At 33.4% G+C, this 20,834-nt stretch overlaps 2 protein-coding genes across 3 annotated transcripts in view; one reads left to right on the top strand and one right to left on the bottom strand.

Moving 5' to 3' along the window:
* The window catches only part of PARPBP (PARP1 binding protein), a gene marked incomplete at both ends in the record, with an annotated part of 54,783 nt that extends 50,057 nt beyond the window's left edge, over nucleotides 1-4,726 (top strand). The window contains 2 exons of one of the 2 annotated variants that reach the window (XM_081059603.1): nucleotides 3,513-3,648; nucleotides 4,157-4,726. In XM_081059603.1, coding sequence (XP_080915729.1) covers nucleotides 3,513-3,648; nucleotides 4,157-4,497 — 477 coding nt within the window. The remainder of the gene's footprint in view (nucleotides 1-3,512; nucleotides 3,649-4,156) is intronic. The other variant, XM_081059604.1, reaches the window with a different exon arrangement.
* PMCH (pro-melanin concentrating hormone) lies at nucleotides 4,669-6,024 on the bottom strand. Its single transcript, XM_081059606.1, has 3 exons — nucleotides 5,725-6,024; nucleotides 5,184-5,382; nucleotides 4,669-4,912 (listed from the first exon to the last, which is right to left on the bottom strand). Exons 1-3 carry the CDS (start codon nucleotides 5,962-5,964, stop codon nucleotides 4,863-4,865), a joined length of 489 nt encoding a protein of 162 aa, XP_080915732.1. The 5' UTR covers nucleotides 5,965-6,024; the 3' UTR covers nucleotides 4,669-4,862.
* Nucleotides 6,025-20,834: the final 14,810 nt, after the last annotated feature.

The following is a 20,834-nucleotide window of genomic DNA, read 5'->3' as shown; positions in this document are numbered from 1 at the left end:
ACTAATCTTGTGCAGAAAAATTCAACTTTTATGAACAAAGGAAAAGCATTCTTTTTTAAGTTATAAATACAAGCCAATGTAGTTTGTATTGTTTTAATAACTAAAATGAAGACGCTGATTATAAGTTCATTTTTTGAGCTGCATTCCTAGTATCATTTTAGAGTTGACCTGGTCCTGAGAAACTAATTCAATAGATTTCTTTATAGAAATACTGTCATCCTATATGTTATTACATTAATAACTGCATAGTATCTACATAGATCTCTAGAGTTTATATAGTCCTTTCATATTTTTAACTTCATTTAATCCTGACAATTTTGTGAGATAAATTTATTCCCATTTATGTGTGGATAAGTGAGAAGTTTAGAGGTTTACCCAAGGTCACCTAATTAATAAGTGATAGAAATATTAGAAGCCAGCTGTTTTGACTGCAAACCTGGTACCTTTCCTATCACGTTGCTTTCTGTGCTAATTTCTTAGCTGGACATTATATTGGTGGCTCCAGTCAAGTTCACGATCAATTAAAACCTCTAACTCTCTTTCATATGTTTTTTTTTAAGTGAGATTCTCCTCATCCAGTACATCTGTAATTGATATTTTGAACTTAAATACAGAACTTTGTTTATCCTTATTCATTTTCATTTTATTATTTTCTACTTATGGTTCTAGCCTTCTGAGATCTTTTCAATCTTGATTTTGTTATCCAATTTACTTATTATTCCTTCCAGCTGTGTGTCAACAGCAAATTTTATAAGTAGAATGTCTTTGTGATTATAGGAGCCATCGTCGTATTCTCTTTAGTATACTGTATGTTTGTCACATAGTTGGAACTTAATAAGCGCAAATTAATAGAAAATAAATTTTTGTATAGGGTAGGGAAAAGAAAACCCATATATAATCTTTTATAAAAGAAAATACCCTTAAGATCACCACCCTCATTTCTTTTGCACATAAGTATTCCAAGATTACCATAGAACTATGGTTTGATATGTTTGTTTATAAATAATATTTTTTCATGTTAAGTAAATTGGTTACCTCTTTTCCTTTCATATCTGAACCTATTCTCAGTGTTTTAAGTATCTATTGCCTTGTAACTCTAGTTTTTCTGAAATTGCCCTGCTGTCATTAAGGGCTGGAGAATTTCTTAATGGGGGGCGTGAAGAGAGGAAATCTAGTTATAAGAAGAGCTATGGCACTTATTTTGTGACTATATTCACATAGCAAAGAAAGGTTTTTACTTAGATATGTTAAAAATTAATAAAAGTAACAGCTTTCTAAAGAAATTTTTGTTCATGCTAACCATGAGATTGAGAAAACATCGATTATCTCTACTACATAGTATAATTATTGTATTTTTATTTAAAGGTGTTTTATGGAAGGTGCTGATGAAGATTTTGTGGTGGGAGGCTAAAATCCCCCAAGCCACCCACCAGTGTCTGGTTACTATGGGAGTGATCCTAGCCAACCACTCAGCAGCATTCATTTGCTTTCACGGGCGTACCATACTCTTTATAACTCTTTATAAGCAACAAATTTATAATTCTCTATAAGCAATAATAATTTTGGTGAAACAAAAGAAAAGTTGTGTAAAAGGATAATGTCAACAGTTCTGGTTTTGCATATGGAAATAACAGTTTTTAGATGACATTCCTACAGTAATGGTGTGATGTAATATAAAGTTCATTTTATTAACAAAATTCATTGACTAGCTTTGTCAATTGCTTTAATTCTGTATTTGTGGAATTAATAAAGCCCAGAAAAGCTAGTTAAAACTCAGTTATATTGTAAGGCATCTCATGATGGAAACTATATAATAATAGTTGCATTTGTGTGCATTCATGAAGATGTGCGATTGTCGTTCCATCCATTATCGTGCCTACTCTGTTTGACGTTTTTAAAAAATAGTTTTGATCTTTGACATTTTCACATTTTTTTCAATTTTGTGTATTTTTGTGTCTGAATGGAAGATAAACTCCAGTGGTCTAATCCTCAAACAAATTAAACATAATTTTTAGTGATTTGGGAACTGGAGGCTCTCATAGATGTCATTAGTGAGAAAGATATAACGTTTGTCACCCTGAGAAAATCTGCTTTTTGAAGCAGTTGGACCAGAGAAAATTCTAATTGTTTTTCTAAACCATAATCAGTGGATTTACTGCCATTATCTTTGCAAATATCTGAGTAGGTTAATACATTATATAATATATGTGATATATAACTGTACATATATATTTATATATCATATATATCCTATATATGATATACATATTTCTATATATAGATATTTCTATATATATATAATTCTATATATTATATATAGAATTATACAATATATAATATAGAATTATATATAGAAATATGTAGATATTTCTATATATATTCTCTATATATTTCTATATATATTTCTATATCATATATATTATGTCTTATATATATGATATATATAAATATATATGTATATCATATATAAGATAATATATAACTACTGAATATATAATATAAAGTCATGCTGTTTTAGACTTCATGAACTATAACAATAAATGTTCTGTAAGTAATCTTCAGCATAATATAGTTATACTTTGAAGTGTTAGTCCTCTTTATTTAATTATTTATTTGAAATTTAAACTTTGTCTACTTCTGAAAAGGATTTATAGATAGCATTACTATACATCAGCTGTAATTGTTGAAATTTGCATTATCTGTATAGATTACTTTGTTCTGAAATTAATTTCTATCCCCAAACAGCCACTGGTTTTATGTTTGCAGAATACATTTCCAAAACTACTTTCTAATTTTTCTCCTTTTCATGTCTGAAGATAAATGCAAGAGTATATTTTAAATAGTCATCCATTAAATTACATGGTCAAGTTTTCCTAGAATGATATATTTGACTCATCTTTCTTATTTTCCTAAATATTCCAAGTTTTTAATCAGTAGTGTCTTTCAGTCACCATTTTGTTGAATCTTTCAGTTCTTTTCTTTGATAGTTTTCTATTTTTGTTTCTTTTGCCCTCTTTTGGTTCTCTTTTTCATCTGAGCATTTCTCTCTTCCTTAATTTCTCTAATTTCTTGAATATCATATGTGGTGTTTTTTTCCTAAAAGAGTTATACTCTGTAATTTTTGGGAGGAAGAACTGTATTTTTCTAGGATTATGTATATCATGTATATTATCATTAAACTTATAGAACTAATTTTCTAAAGCAGCTCAGACACAGGAGTGTGTAAAAAAGTCCTTTGAAGAGTCTAAAATTGATCTTCCTAAATTGTTACAAAAATATGAAAAATATGCATAAAATAGGTATTACTAAAATGAATAAAAATGCTAGTTGTAACAATGAATATGAATTTGCAAACTTTGAAACATCAATGGTTAAATGTTCCCAAAGAATAATGGACTTTTTTAAGGGAAATTTTTCTGATACCGTCATTACTATAGAGTATATTTCTAGATGAAAAAATAAATAAAAATAAAGAATAAATTGCATATTTTCTTTTTTCTTCCTATTACTAGATGAAGCAAACCTTAATTAGATCCCAGTTTTCTTGTACTTATAAAGATGACTGCCTGATAAGCAGGAATACATGGAATAATGTTAATTCCTCATCAAAGCCATTGTGTGTTCCTCACATGGAAAATGACTGTTCTGGTAATTGACCTTATTTGAACAACTAAATAACATTAATTCTAGTGTACTAATTGATTTTACAAAACTTAAGTGAAACTAGATTGTTTTTTGCAAAGTGTAAAATGTGAAATGTAAAGGTTTATATCTTCAAAGATGGGTTTATTTAAAAAATTAAGCACAAATTTATAGATAGGAATAGGACACAGTTTGATTTAACTAAATGTATTTAAGAAACAACTTGTAACATTTAAGGATTAAATGTCATACATTCAAACAAAGCAAGTATTTGTTGTTTGTGGGGATGAAAAGTGATATGGTAAAATGAAAAGTAATGTGATAGTAATGTAGTGTATTTGTTAATTATGTAATTTATTGTATTATTTGTACATTTTATGCAATGTACAAATGACTACGCAAATCATACATTTTTTTAAATTCTTTAGCCATTTTTAAAGTTTATTGTAAAATTCTCATGTGTAATAATACTAAATATTATATAATTCCTTCCTCTTTTCATCTTGCATAACAGAAGGTGTAAATTCATCTGTTGGAAGACCAACAATTGGAACAAGTTCTGGAAATGTTCATCTGGACAGAAGTAAAAATGAAAAAGTAGAAAGAAAATCAACTAGTCAGGCAGGAAAGAAAAGCTCAAAAAGGAAACAGGTGGATTTAGATGATGAAAATATTCTCTGTGATAATGGAAATGAGCCACCTCGACATAAAAATGTTAAGATACCTAAGACATCAAACGATTTGCAGAATAAATTGGATGGCAAACTAACTAGAGTGGCAAAAGGCAACAAGTGTACTGCCAAAGACAAACTGATTACTGGCCAGACAAAGTTAACTCAGTTTTTTAGACTATGAATTTGTCTTTTATGTGCTTCAGATTTATGTACATGCATAAACCGTTCACCAATGACATTACTTAATTTTTAAGAGATCAAGGTGTAAATTATGATGCTTTATTATTTTGGTCTGGAGTGTATGTAAGGTTAGTATGTTAAGCATTGTTTAAAAAATACTACTAAGTCATAATTATGCAGAATATTCACAAAGTTTAATGCACAGATAAAGCATATCATTTAGGTTACTGATAGCTCTTAATACTATTTTCATTTAAAACAGACATTGACAGTAATGCAAGTCATAGTAACATTAAGGGCTTTTCCCCCCAGAGGCAATTAAATGATTTTGTTTTCTTCTGAAAAGATGACGTGGACCACCAGGTATCAGACTTGCCAACACGGTCGATAGACTCTTCCCAGCATACACCTGAGCACTGATGGAAAAACAAAAAAGTTTAAATTGTTTAAAGGACTATTGTCATCACAGAAAATTTATCAGAATTATAAGAATGGATCTAGTATAGCTAATTCTGAGTAAATCAAAATTATAATACTAATAAATGCTTTTTAATCCCACATATTTGGCAGGGATCACATATCAAGTGTCACTGAACCATGGTCTTATTTAATTTTGTTATGATTGGATCCAAACTCAGTTAAACTCTGTATTAAGATACAAGAATTGAATTTGAAAAGACTACTCACTGTCAAAATCTCTCCTTCCTATGGGAAATTTAGCTGAGTTTTCTTCATCCCCCATTTCTCTCTTTTCTTGTGTTGATTCAGTATTCTGAACTCCATTCTCAGCTGGAAAAGCTACAGATCCTTTTAGAGCAAGATAAGGTTTTATAGCCAGATTCAGGGGTAGACCATTATTTAGGAAATTATGTTTGGATCCTGCATTCTGTAAAGAAAAGATTGATTTCTGTTTTAGCTGTCTTATTGGGAATGGTAATATAATACAATAGCATGATATTCTTATTGATCAATACAGAGATGCTCCATACTGTTTTGCCTTTAAAAAAGTACTTTCGATACACATTTGGGTTTTTCTTTTTTGGGGGTGGAAACTTTTGGATAAGAATTGTCCAGGATGAAAGAACAACCTGGTATGTATGAAATTTCATCAATTGTCCTAACGCATATTTGCACATATTTCTGTTTATAAAAGAACTGACTTTTATATGATTCATAAAAATCATTCAAATATACATTAAAATAAAGGCTAAGTTACATTGCCACTTACCTTTGAATTTTTGTTTTCCTCATCGTTCATGAAACTGCCCTCATCATTTTTATATTGTTCCAGGGAAGGAGCAACGACTGATTTTTCTGCAGTATCTTCCTTCTGAAAGGCTTTCCCCAGCCTAAATGTATTAAATACCATGTCATCTTCTAAATTTCTTACGGACTTCGATGCTGAAAGGAAAATGCCTTGAGAAAGCAAAGAAAAAGTTAGTATTAGTAGGTAGGAAGAGAGACTCATTTTTGCCGTTCTTAGTTCGATGTTTGCATAGAGGCAACCAAGGATGTGTAAAATGAAGAAAATTCCTCAACCTGCTTCATGAATGATTCCTACCTTTATATATTTTCTAGCTTGAATAGAAAGCACTTCAAAGACAGACTCATCATGTCAGAAATGAGTCATCAAATAGGGGCTAACCTTTTGTATAGCTGCTAATACCTTCATTGTTTTGGTTTTAGTGGCATATTGTTTATTTTGAGTGTGCATTTTCTCAGAATCTGATTAAGATCCTTGCTAGAATGCTTCCTGTTGAGTAGATTATAGTCCTTGAAAATGGGTTGTTATTAAAGAAGACCACAGGATACCAGGCTCTCCACATTCTTATTGTTTCTTTCCGTATGGTTTCTGATTAAGTAAGATATTAAAACCAAAGTTATTTCACTAAATGATGATAAGGATAAAAGTTTTATTTACTATTAATCCTGGTTAAATTGAAACAATCTTCAAAAAGGATTTTCTTTCATAAATACTTGATCTAGTCTTCGGTGATTAATGTCAGTGTCAACAAAAAGTCATTGATGCTGTATCTCAAATTGACCTGTCAGACGTGTTTTATCTCTGCATTTACAAAAGGATATTACTGATATTTAGCAATTAATGAAAAAGAAATTCATGAAGAGACTATTTATGTGTTCCATAAATATTAATTTTGGAAGATGAGTATGTTGTATGATTTTTAATTAAACATTTCAGAGTTAATTCCGAATCCTGACCCCACCAAGTAAGAGAATACATTCTTGTACATGTATTCTGGTACATATGTGTGAGAGTTTTTCTAGGATATGTTTCTAGTAGGTAGTGAATTGCTGGGTCATGGAGTATGTGCACGTTCAGCTTTACTGATACCAAAATGTTTACAGAGTAGTAGCAAACAATTTATGCTCCCACCAGCAGGGTGTGAAAGTTCCCAATGCTTCATGTCCTAGCCAACTTTGGGGTATCATGTTCTCCTTTTAATTGGTATTTCTCTAATTATCAAAGAGGTTGAGTGTCTTTGCATATACTTATGAGCCATTTATCTTTTCTCTTACGTAAAATGCCTTTCAAACAATATTAGTCCATTTTCTTTTGGGTCATTTGTCTTTTTCTTATTGATTCATGGGAGTTCTTTATACATCCCGGATATTCTTTGTTAGTTATGTACCCTGAGTTCATTAACATATGTCTATATATTCTAAAAGTTCAAATGTTTTGACTTCTTTCACATTTAAATTCTCACTTTTTCTGGAATTTTGTGTATGATATAAGATAGAGATACAATTTTACTTTTTTCCAAAAGTCCTTACACATTTCTTGAATAATTCATTCTTTACCCCCAACCCCAATAATCTGCAATGCCATCTCTGTAATATATCAGGTTTCTATATATGTGTGAGTCTCTTTCCAAACTCTTTATTCCACTGCCAAATCTTCAGTCTTAATTATAACTTTAAAATAAATTTTGACATCTGGTAGGACAAGGTTCACAGCCCCTTAGTCACCTATCAGTTTTTCTTCAATAGCAGTTCCTTGGCTATTCCTGTCCATTTCTTTTCCATATAAATCTGAATATCAGCTTTTCAAGTTCTATGAGAAACCTTGATGGGAATTGCATTGGTTCTATAGATAGATTTTGGGAGGGAATTGACAGCCTTAACATAATTTATTTTCTTGTCCATGAACATGGTACTTTTCCATATTTATTTAGAAATTTAATATTTTAATAACATTTTATTGTTTTCTTCATAAAGGTCTTGTATGTCTTTTGCTGAAAGAATTATGATTCTTTATAATTTAACTATACTTAAACTCCTTATTTTTAATTATTCTCAATGGTATCTTTTAACAAATTTTGCCTTTCTAACATTATTGCTGGTTTGTATACGTGTAATTTGCTCTTACATGGAAAGTTTACACCTAAACTTTTTAATTCCAATTAGTTTATAGATGTATTAATTCTTTGGGGTTTACCATGAAGACAATTTACAAAAGTAATAAAATAATGGCATTTTATTTTCTACTTGCAAGTCCTTCTGTATTTGTGTGTGTGTGTGTGTGTGTGTCTATCTTTGTATGCATATACTTGTACACACTGACCAATACCTCCAGAAAATGTTGGAAATGGAAATAACAGACAGCTTTGCAGAATTACTGATTTTACAGAGAGTGCTTTTAATGTTTCACCATGCTATTGAGCATGCTATTGGCTCTAGGTTTTTTATAGACATTCTTTATAACTTGCAGGATGTTCTCTTCTATTTCTGCCTTATTAATAGTTTTTTTCTTGAATTATTGAATGTTATTGAATACTTTTTCTGTATCTATTAAGATGATTATTATCATTTTTCTCCTTAATGTAGTAAATGAAATGAACAGATTTTTCTCTTGTTAAACCAACCAAGTGTTCATGACACAAACCTTTTAAAAGGTTATTGGGTTCAATTTGTTAATATGTGATTTAGTACATTTTGTATTTATTATCATTAGTGAGGTTGATTGGTAATTTCCCTTTCTTATATTGCCTTTGTCTGGTTTGGCAATAAGGTTGTACTAGCTTCATAAAGTGAACTGGGGGGCAAGGTTTATTCCTTTTCTGTCTTGTAAAAACTATTTGGATTTGATGTTTTTGTGGTGAAATTTTTTAATGTTTAGCTTCTCTCTCTTTTTCAGTTTGTGTTAAGAATTTAAGTTGTTGTAGAATTTGTCCATTTCACTTGTTTTCAAATTTGCCAGTATAAAGTTATTAAAAATATTGTCTTGCAAATATTTTAAGCCTCACTCCATTTGTACTTGTGTTTAATTCTAATTATGTTTATTTGTGATGTCTTCCTCTCTGCCGCTGTCTTTTGATCAGGCTTGCTAGAGATTGATGAATTTTGTTACCCATTTCAAAAATCTAACATTTGGCTTTGTTGATCTTCACTACATATTTTTTCTATTTCACTGATTTCTTCTTTTTATTATTTCTTTACTTTTTCTGAGGTTTATTTTGCTATTTTTCTAACTTTTTTAATTGGAAAGGTTAGTCATAATATTTAGACTTTTAAAAACAAATCAGCATTTAAGGCTATAGGTTTCCTTTTATGTATCTTTTTTGCTAACTCCTACAATTTTGATAGGAAGAATATTCAGTGTTTAGTTCTAAGTTTTTATAAGTTTCACTATTATTTCTTCTTTGACTCATCAATTACTTAGATATTTGTAACATTCCAAATATATGGGAATTGAAATTTTGGGGGAGAGTACCAAGTTCCAACTAACTTGGGTTTTTGTCAGAAATCTTAACATGTACAGTATTTGAAATCTGCATTAGATACAGTCTTGTGTAATTAATTATTTTCAACTGTTTTTGATGTACAAATAGCAATTTCATGTGGTTCATCATATAGAAACTTGCCTTGTGGCCTATAAAATTTTCACTTTGCATAAAAAGTTCTATTTATTTTTTAAAAGAATATTTATACATTATTGTTTAGAGCAGGGTTCTATATGTATTCATAAGATGAGACATGCTAATATGTTGTTTAAATCTTCTGTGTCTTATTGATTTCTTGTCTTATGAGCTATCAATTACTAAGAGAGATATCTGTAAATCTTTTGCTATGATAATAGCTTAAATCTAGTTTGTTGTAGTTCACAATTTTTGCTTTACTTAGTTTTGGCTTGTGTTATTGGACGTTCTAATTGGAAATTGTTTCATTTTCCTCATAAACCAAACCATGTGAAAATGACCTTCTCTAGCTTTAATAGTGTGTCTATTACTATCACTTTTTCTGTATCTTTGTGTTTTATATGTGTCTATTACAAATATATAGCTGATTTTGGAATTTTCAGTCTGACAATCTTTATCTTTTACTTGGCGAGTTTAGTCCGTTTATATTTATTCTGTTTACTGAATTACTAAGATTCAGTGCTACTATCATAGTTTGTGAATTTTATTCTAATATGTTCCCTTCTCTTGCCCTTTATTGCCTTCTAGTTTATGTTTAAGTTTTCATTCTTTTGAATGTACCCTAGACATTTTAATATCATCCTCAGTTCTTTACATTTAAAGTTAACTAGGTTTTTTGTCCTTCTTCCAAATAATGTAAAGACCTTAGAATCCTTAACTCTAGTTACCGCTATTTCTAATTTATGTTGTTATTTACTAAGATTTAAGTTCTATCTTGATTTTTTATTGAACAAATTAGAGATTATTTTGTTTTATGCAGTTACCATTATTTTCAGATTTTACCTACAAGCTTACCATTTTTTTTCTCACTATTGTATTTTACATCTGAGATCTTTAACAACCATTTATCTTCTTTCTGAAGTACAAGGTGTGATCAAACAATATAGTGAATGTTTAAATAAAAAAATTTAGTACAGTAAAAGACACATTGCCATTAATCTCCCTCAAAATACTCCCCCCCATTTCAAACACATTTATCCCATTGTTCTCACCACTTTCTGAGGCACTTCTGGAAGTCCTCTTTTGTGAGTATCTTTAGTTGCACTTGTGGCTCCTTTGATGTCCTGAATCATTTTGACTTTGGGGAAGAGCCAGAAGTCACACAGTGCCAGATCCGATTAATAAGGTGGATGAGGACACACCGTGATGTTGTTATTTGACAGAAATTGCCGTACCAGGAGTGACGTGTGACATGGAGCGTTGTCATAATGGAGGATGATTTACAGCACATTTAAAAACACATCTTCTCTGAACCATAGTTTACATATTGTTACTAAGTTTCGTCGCGCTGTTTCTCATATTGAAGATCCTTGCCTTTCCGTTGGATGGCAGTCGGCAGCGGTATTCACTGTATTTTGTGATCACAACAGAAACACTCAGTGTCACACATCACTTCTAGTGTGGCAATTTCTGTCAAATAAAAACATTACGGTATATTCTCGTCCACCTTATTCACCGAATCTGGCATCATGTGACTTCTGGCTCTTCTCCAAAGTCAAAATGACCATGAAAGGTAAACGTTTTGAATCGATTCAGGACATTGAGGCAGCTATAATAGGGCAACTAAAGACATGAAAGACAGCTTCTAGAACTGCTTCAGAAAGTGGCAAGAACTATGGAATAAGTATGTTTGAAGCAAGGGGGAGTATTTTGAGGGGGATTAATGACAATGTGTCTTTTACTGTAATAAATTTTTTATAATATAAACATTCACTGTATTTTCTGATCACAGTTCATACATCTTTCTGAACTATTCCAAGTTAGATGCTAACTTAGGGTCTGTTAGTAATGAACTAAGGTTTGTTTTGTTTTAATTAAATGTATTTTACTATTCTTGAAAAATAGTTTCAGTGACTATAGTTATTCCGTTGACAATTATTTTTTCTTAGTACTTTATTATTTCAGTTTCTTCTGGTTTTCATTGTTACTGCTGAGAATTCAGCTGTCAGTTTTAATAATGATTCCTTTATAGATAATCTGTATTCTATCTGGCTTCTTTAAAAATCTTCTCTTTGGCTTTGATGTTCTGCTTTGATGTTTCACATGATGTGTCTGGATTTCTTTTAATTTATGCTGGCTTGGGTTGTTGAATCTGAAGGTTTGTGTTTCTCATGAATTCTGGAAAATTATTAGTTATTATTTCTTTGAATATTGCCTCTCCCCTGTTCTCTATTTCTCATTGTGGAATTCCATATATAGATATATCTATATATAGATATATATGTATGTATATCTATATATACATATAGACATATAGATATGTATATCCTATCTACTCACTCTCTTCTCTGTGTCTTATACCCTCTCTTTCCTACATTCTCTTTCTCTCTGTGTGCTGCATTTTAAATAACTTTTTCAGAGTTATATTCCAGTTCACCAATGCACTTTCACTTTTAACTGATCTGGGGTGTAATCTGTGTATTGAGCTTTAAATTTATTTTCAAAAGTTCTTGGTTCCTTTTCATATCTGCCTGGTCAATTACAGTTTTATATTTTTTATTCAGCACATTTTAAATCTATTTTATTATTTTAAATCTATAAAACATTTTTATTTTTAAACATTAATTCTATATGTGTATCTAATTATTCCAGTATCTGCTGTATTTGTCTATCTGATTCTGCAGTTTGTTATTTCTGTTGATACTAACTCATGGTGTCTTCCTCATGTGTTTAGTGAATTTTCATTTTGTGCATATATTTATTGAACTGTATCCAAAGGGATTCTTGAAATTCCTGTGTTTGCTTCTGCCAGGCACCTGGCGCACTACCACTACAGTTCTACTTTAAAGTAAAATTTGTGCTTGAAGCTTTTCAGGTCACAATCAGTGCAAATACCAAACTAAGTAAGTATGACTTTGTCATTAGGAATTCTTAGGACTATATATATATGAAGTCGGACAGTTACATTTGTGAATTCTTCCTAGAAAAACTGCTACATACCTCATTGCTAAATATCACTACGGTCACCTTCGAAGTACTCCCCTTGGTGCCAGTGCCTAGTGCACCCTTCAAAGCAATTTTGGAACTCTTTTTCTGGAATGGCCATCACAGCTGTTGTCGTGTTAACCTTGATGTTCTAAATGTCATCAAGATGTCTTTCATTTCAATATTTCTTTTATCTTCGGGTAAAGAAAGAAGCCATTGGGGGCCAGATCAGGTGAGTAGGGAAGGTTTTCCAATATAGTTATCTGTTTACTAGCTAAAAACTCCCTCACAGACAGTGCCATGTGAGCTGGTACATTGTCATGATGCAACAGCCATGAATTGTTGGCGAAAAGTTCAGGTCATATAACTTTTCACTCAGCTTTTTCAGCACTTCCAAATAGAAAAACGTGGTTAACTGTTTGTCCAGTTGGTACAAATTCATAATGAATAATCCCTCTGATATCAGAAAAGGTTAGTTGGGCCGGCCCGGTGGCTCAGGAGTTTGGAGTGCCGTGCTCCTAACCAGAGATCACACGTTCAATTCGCACATGGGCCAGTGAGCTGCACCCTCTACAGCTAAGATTGTGAACAATGGCTCTTCCTGGAGCTGGGGTGCTGTGTGCTGCCATGGGGCTGCTGTGCTGCCGTGGCTGGCAGCCTGCATGAGTGGCTATGAGCTGGTGTGTGCTGCCGTGGGCTACTGTGAGCTGCCAGGTGTGGCCGGTGGCCAGTGTGAGTGGCCAGCAGCCAGCATGAGTGGCTGTGGGCTGCTGTGTGCTACCATGGGCTACTGTGAGCTGCCAGGTGTGGCCGGTGGCCAGCTTGAGTGGCCAGCAGCCAGCGTGAGTGGCCGTGGACTGCTTTGTGCTGCCGTGGGCTACTGTGAACTGCCAGGTGTGGCCGGTGGCCAGCGTGAGTGGCCAGCAGCCAGCGTGAGTGGCCGTGGACTGCTGTGTGCTGCTGTGGGCTACTGTGGGCTACCGTGAGCTGCTGAGAGTGGCTGACTAATGACTGGCAACCAACTCCCTCAGCTGGGGGGAGCACAAGGCTTATAATACCAGCATGGGCCAGGGAGCTGTATCCAACTAGACTGAGCTTGAACCGGAGTTGGTGGGGAGATGGAAGAAGGGGGGAGAAAAAAAGAAAGAAAAGGTTAGCAACATCGTTGCAACAAAGTTCGGGAACTTAATTGTCAGACCTGTACACATTTCTCCCCACTTTCCCCCTTCTCAAAGCCATTGTTGACACCAGCATCTTTTCTTTCTCCCTGATTTTTCTACTTTACATCTTTCTGGGGGTTCCTAGAATTATGTTTGAGTTTCTGATCTGATCTTTCATTTTACATAGGTCCTACACTGTCTTTGCCTTTTGTCCTAGCACATGTGGGTCATTAAAACCAAGCGCTAGGTCACCAGGAATTCACAGAATCTCTCAGAGCCCATGCTGGCTCTAATTCTTGTTAAATCCTGTGAAATGTCCTCCTTTCTCTTTTCTGGCCTGTTATGGTTTTCTTTATTTTACCACCAATTCAGCCATACTTTATAAAAGATGTTTTTAAGTAGCGTTGTAATGTGCTTTTTACTGAGAGATAGTCTCTATATAAGTAGTCTGCCACATTGCTATAAATGAACATCTCAATCCATTCTTTAGTGGAAAACTCTCTATAAGCAAATTTGAATCCATTGTACAAAATGTATTTGTATTGTATATTAAATGATTTCCTTTTTAACTCTGATGTTTTAGGGCTATATTTTAAGTTCTGAATGGTACTGTTTAATATTCTGATTTCTTTAAGTATATTTTATCAGAGATTGGTGTAGTTAGCTGTTGATTCTCATGGGGGTTCTTTAAATCTTATTAGGCATATGTTTTCTAACAGTGTACTTATAAGTGTCTGAAGTCCTCTGACTTCTTTTTGTTTGTAGGGTTTTTTAAAATTTTTTTAATGTTGTTAGTTGTGTCCTGGTTTGTTTCCCAGGGTTTGAACCTGCTTTAGAGGTGGCTGTTTAATCTACAAAAGTCCCTGTCAATGGTAACCTTTTTTGGTAACCTTTTTTCTTAGCTGCTATTCTGGAAGTATAATAAATATCAATAATTATGTATTTTGTTTTGAATTTTTACCCAAAATTCGGACTGAATCCAAACCATTTTGACAGTTGAGAAAAGTTAGTTAATGTTTTATTTTGCCTAAATTGTCATAGCCCCTGAACATTGTGAGGTTTTCCCATAATCATTTAATGATGGAGACAGTTTCCAATTTTTCTTCATGATAACTTTTTTTTTTAATGTTGGTTACTCAGATGTGCAATGGAGCATAGTAGATTTCTTTTCCATTGATGCTGAAAATTAAGTGTCCCCAAGTGGTAGAAAGGAATTTTGAAGAAGAAAAACTATTGCCAGATGGGCTTGGGTGGTTCAGAAAACCATGGAAAGGCAAAATGTTTATATGAAATGCGATCTTCATCTTCTGAAGACCTACTACTAACACCATATATTTGTAAATAACTTAATTGAAATTCTCTTTCCTCCAATTAACATACCTTTGTCATGTGATACCAGCAAATTCAATGAAAATCAAATAGGGATTGGTCATTATTTTATTAAGAACCCAGAATTTATTTTTATTTATTTATTTATTTACTTATTTATTTATATTAGTTTCAGGTGTACAAAACAGCATAATGATTAGACATTTACACACCTCATACAGATGATAGATAACATTTGACACTATACATAGATATTACAGTACCATTGGAGAACCCTACATTTCTTTATGGCTAATATTAGGAGTCTAAAAGCCAAGATTGCTTGCTTATACTTACAAAAGATACAAGAAAATTTAGAGTACCTTCCCAAATGTCTGTAATGAATAACTCATATATCTCCGTCTAGATTCTGCTTTTAATATTTTACTACACTTGTTTTTATTATCTATCCACCTTTCTGTCTCTCCACTAACCATCATATTCACTTAATGCATTTCAAAATGTATTACATACATCAGTGCACTTTCCAGTAAATACTTCAACTTGCATATCATTAACCAGAATTTAATATTTGTTTATAATTTTTTTCTTTTAAGGTACAATTTACAAAAAATGAAATGTTCAAATTATAAGTGTATGTTTGCTGAATTTTGACAAGTATATATACCTATGTAACCCAGACTCTTCAAGATAAGACACTGCCATCACCCCAGAAAGTTATCTTTTGCCTCTTCATAGTTAATTGCCATCACTCCCCCACCTCCATTCCTTACCCCAATGAAGCAATCACTGACCAGATTTTTTCTACAGTGAATTAGTTGTGCTTGTTCTAGAATCATGTAATCTTGTATAAAACTTCTATCACTCAGCTTGTTTGATCTTCATCTGTGATGTTGTGTGAGTCAGTAGTTTCTATCATTTTATTATTTTATTTTATTACGAATATATCACAATTGTTTTATCCATTCTCCTGTTGATGGACTCTTGAATTATATCTAGTTTTGTTTTTGTTTTTGTTTTTTTTGGTGTTGTGAATAAGGCTGCTATAAACTTTTTGTACAAGTCTTTTTGTGGACCTGTGTTTTTATTTCTTGTGGGTTAATACCTAGGAATAGAATTGCTGGGTCCTAGGGTAGATGTACATTTAACTTTATAAGAAATTGCCAGATTGTTTTTCAAAGTGGCTATACCATTTTGTACTTCAACTAAGAATGTATTAGAGTTTTGGTTGCTCCATATCCTCTTCACCAACATTTGATGTCAGTCTTCTTAATTCTAGCTATTTTGGTAGATGAGTGGAGATATCTCATTGTGGTTTAGTTTATATTTCCATGATAACTAATGATGTTGAGCACTTTTTCATGTGCTTATTAACTATTCACACACTTCTTTTGTGAAGTGTCTATTTAAATCTTCTGCTCTTTTTGGGGGGAGGGATGTTTCTTTTTATTATTGAGTTGTGAGAGTTCCTTATGCATTATGAATACTAATTCTTTGCCATATGTCTATGAGTGTGTGTGTGTGTGTGTGTGTGTGTATGTGTGTGTGTTATCGCTCAGCCTGTGTCCTGACTATTCGTTTTTCTTACTTGGTGTTTTGATGAACAGAAGTTTCTAATTTTGGTAAGGCCTAATTTATCAGTTTTTTACCTTTGTCATTATTACTTTCTGTATCCTAAGAAACCTTTTCATGCACCTTCAAGACATGAAAATATTCCCCTATACTTTCTTGGAAAAACTTCATGGCTTTAAGCTTTTACATTTAGATCTATGATCCACTTCAAATGAGCTTTTGGGTGTGACGTGAGTGTGAGGTAACTGTAAAGGTTGAAAAGATCCTCCCCCCCGCCCCCGCCCCCCCCCCCCCCGTATGTTGCTGGGTGCTTTTGTCGAAAATTAATAGCAAAAGTACAGACTGACTTTTGGCCCCTCTGATTTTTTTCATTGGTCTAATTGTTGATTCCTATCTCAGTACCACATTATCTTTATTACTGTAGTTTTAATAATATTGAAGTCAGGAGTGTAAATGGCTCAACTTAGTTCATTTTCGAGACTGCTTTGGATAGTCTATATCTCAACAAATTTCATGTTTGAAATAGAGTATATTTTTGTATCACACTGAAATTAAACTAGAAATTAATAACAAAAATAGTCAAAACTATACATGTTTAATTATTAAGCATTACACTTTTGAATAATGTGTGGTGTCACAGAGCAATCGCAGTAGAAATTAGAAGATACTTTGTACTGAAGATAATGAAAATATGACATAACTGGTGGGATTTAATTAATGTGCTTATAAAGGATTATGGCTCTAAAATGCACATTTTAGAAACATAACAAAGGTTGAAAAATCAATAATCTAAGCTACATCTTAAGGAATTAAAAGAACAGCAAAGTAAACCCAAAGAAAATGGAAAGAATTACTAAATATAAGAGCAGAAATAAATAAAATAGAAAACAATAATACAATATAAAATGTGTATAAATCCAAAAGATTAATAAATTAATAATTTGTAGTAAGACTAATCAAAAAAGAAAGTCAAAAAACAGAAGTAACTAATACTAGGAATGTGAAAAGGGGACATTGCTACAGAGATAGACATTAAAAAGATAGTGAGTATTCTGAACAAATTTTGTCAATAAATTTGACAATTTACATGAGATAGATCAGGGAATGGCAAACTTTTTCTGTAAACACTGCCAGATAGTAAATACTTTAGGCTTTCTGGACCATACAATCACATCTACTCAGCTCTGCCACTGCAGCACAAAAGCAGCCATGCACAGTATATGTTGATGGGCTATGTCCCGATAAAACTTTATTTACAAATACAGACATCTTAGGGCTATAGTTTGCTGACCCCTGAGATAGACAAATGCTGTACGAAAAAATACAGACGGAAGACTAGCACAATAAGAAATAGGAAATCAAAGCATTGCTATATCTACTAAAGAAATTGAATCCATAAATTAAAACCCTTTGTCACAAAGTAAACTCCATGCCCAAATGGCTTCACTGGTAAATTCTTCCAAGCAATAATACCAATCTTACATAAACATCAGAAATAGCAAAAGAGGAAAGAGTTTCTGTGGTAGTTTTATAATGCAACAACTTGCCTGGGCTGAATTACATTTTCCACAATGTTCTCTTTATATGTTTGTTTCTAGTTGGAGTGGGCCATAAGAGACATTCTTGTATGAGATTTGGAGGACAGACGTGTAAGCAGCAGCCATTTTGTAGCTCACACATGCTACTGTTTATCTGCTGGCTCATTGGTTGGCTTCAAGTAACAGTCAGGCTTTCAACTGCTCTACTCTCCCCTGGATCCGCTTTCAGTTTCTCTCACTCCTGGGACCTGTTTGTGTGCGTGGGGACACTAGCTCTCCTGCAAGATACCCATATCATCAATGCATGCATCAAGATGGGATATGAGTTTCAGTCTATTCTCTTTGGTTTCAACTCATGCTTCTGGATTCTAGCTTGTCCTTGCTCTTCCCTACTTAACATCCATCTTTCCTTCCCAACTGCCTGCCCTGTGAACTCCAGGATCAGATGGAACAATTATATGGAGACTGCTTAATTGACTTCCACAACTGCCCGAGATCAAATCCCTGGAACAAATCATGTATGTTTATGTGTGTATATATGTGAGTGGTTCTGCTTCTCTGATTGAATTTTGATACATTTCCCAACTCTTTTTATGACTCTAGCATAAACTTGGTACCAAAACCTGACAAAAACATTAAAAGAGGGAAAAATTATAGGCCAATCTTTTCCATGAACATAGATATAAAAACCCTAAACAGAATAAATCTAATAGAATTCAGCTGTATGGAAAGGATTATATTTCATGACCAGTTCAGATTTATTTCAGGAATGTAAAATGGTTTAACTTTCAAAAAATTAATGAACTTTACCACATTAAATGACTAAAGGAGAAAAAAACCTGATCATCTGATCATCTCAATAAATGCAGAAAAGCACCGAGATCAGCTGTGCCAAATGCCACTGGGTGAGTATGGTAAGAACTGAGACTTCATCTTGATTTGACCATGCGGTAGTTATTGGTGACCCCTGAAGTTCCAGTGACACTGGTAGAGACCAAACTCCTATAGGAGAGGATTTACAAAAGAATGGGAAGTGAATAAGTGGAGATAGTGAATATACACAATATGCAAATAGTTTATGCTGAGGCATGCAGAAAAATCGGGCTGTGAAAAGAGGAGAGTGTGACACCAAGGGAAGATTTCTATTTAAAGATGGAAGACATAGCATGATGGTAATGAGGAAAAAGAAATGGCATTGCTGAATTTGTGGGACTCAACAGAAGGTTTTACATGCTATTGACAGTGTGGAATAACAAGGACATTCATTCCCCTTCCCAACCCTTAAGTATGTGTGGTGGTAAAAAGATAAGTGAAATGGAGAATGCTCTAAGGGTATTTATTACCAGAAGGCATAGTACAAAGGTTGTAAGTGGAGAGGGGAGGAAGCACAGAGCTGTTTGGAGATGAGTGTGGGGAAAATAGGTGACTAGAGTGCTCACATTTTGATGGAGAACAAGGACAATAGGGTACATGGTGAGGTGGGTTGGGCTGTCAAGAGAATTAATCCTGGAACTTCCTTAGAAGGGGGTGGCGTTTTGTATGTGGGTGGTGTTCATGTAGTTGTCAGGAAAGGGTAGCCCCTGGTGGCATTTAGGCCAATCAGAATTCAGCAGAGGAATTAGGAGGTTATACTTCTGAGAGTTAGAATCTGGTTGATAGTTGACTCCAGTCTTTGTGAGAAGAATCAACGTGAGTCTGTTTTCAATTTGAGGGCTCAGAGGAATGATCCAAGGCTTCCTGTATCCAGGCTTGTAGGGAGTGCTTAGCGATTCTTCATGAATATGGAGTCCATCTGAGAGTCGTGGGGGCTGTAGAGCTCTTCAATTTTGTTCCAACAATGGGGGTGGGTAGGATATCTTCTTATGCTCAAAACAGTGGATTTGTGGGATGGTGGGTGGGAGATGTGGGGAGAGTTGGTGATGCTCTGCTGAAATTAGCCTGGTGAACATGAGACCAGGTGAGTAGGAACATGGTTATCCTCAAGTTTTGTTCCACTGTTGCAGCAGTAAGTTGATTTAAATATTTGTATGGCTCCAATGTGTATTTGAATTATGGGCCTGCTTTGCATATGGTTTCCTCTTTTTAGTTAATTGCATAAAGATTCGAATTCATCTCTGAGCACTGGTGGACTGGCTGTTTCCCTGAGTCTCATTACTGGACGATATGTTGCTATTAATATTAGTGTTATATAAGCAGAATTAATAAAATTGTTTAAAGAGCCACGTAAAGAGGCAGTTTTAGTGACTTGTACATTACCCATTTTTAGAGGTTAGACTAATATCTTGAGAATTGCCTTAAAATTTTAATGCCTCACATCAGGATATAAGTAACATCGAAGGGTTACATGAACATGTTTGAGGCCAAATTTTTCAGTTGCCTTGCAAAAATGATTCTTGGATTTTGTTTTGATTCTCAGCAATTTTGGAGTCATCCGATAGCATGCTTCCAAAATAACAATCTGGTGATAGTTTTCAACATTGGGTTACCAAAAAGGATTGTTATATTTTATACATTGATTCATAATTTCAGGTTTCTTCACATAATGGTAAATACTGCATTGTGTCTTCATCATTGCCCATGTTGGGAATCTTATGTTTGTACTCTCCTGGCTGCCTTCAGCCCTCAGACATTCCTGATTTTCACATTGAGAATTCTAGACTCAAAACATTTTGAGATGTAGGGGTTTCCACAAAGTAGGATAAATATGAGATTCATTTGTTCTACTTCATTTTCTTCTGTTTGTAATAGAAACTAGATCAGATGGAAGCACCTTGCTATTGGTATACATGTCGTGTTTGTTTGTTTTTCATTCTGTATATGTACAGGGCTCTTTTCTGCCATCATAATTTTGTTCATGTTATTCCTGCTCTTCAAATT

The sequence above is a fragment of the Rhinolophus hipposideros genome (genome assembly GCF_964194185.1).
Source record: "Rhinolophus hipposideros genome assembly, chromosome: 9".
NCBI lineage: Eukaryota > Metazoa > Chordata > Mammalia > Chiroptera > Rhinolophidae > Rhinolophus > Rhinolophus hipposideros.
The sequence above is the reverse complement of the archived record's forward strand: the minus strand, read 5'-3'. Positions and strand labels throughout refer to the sequence as shown.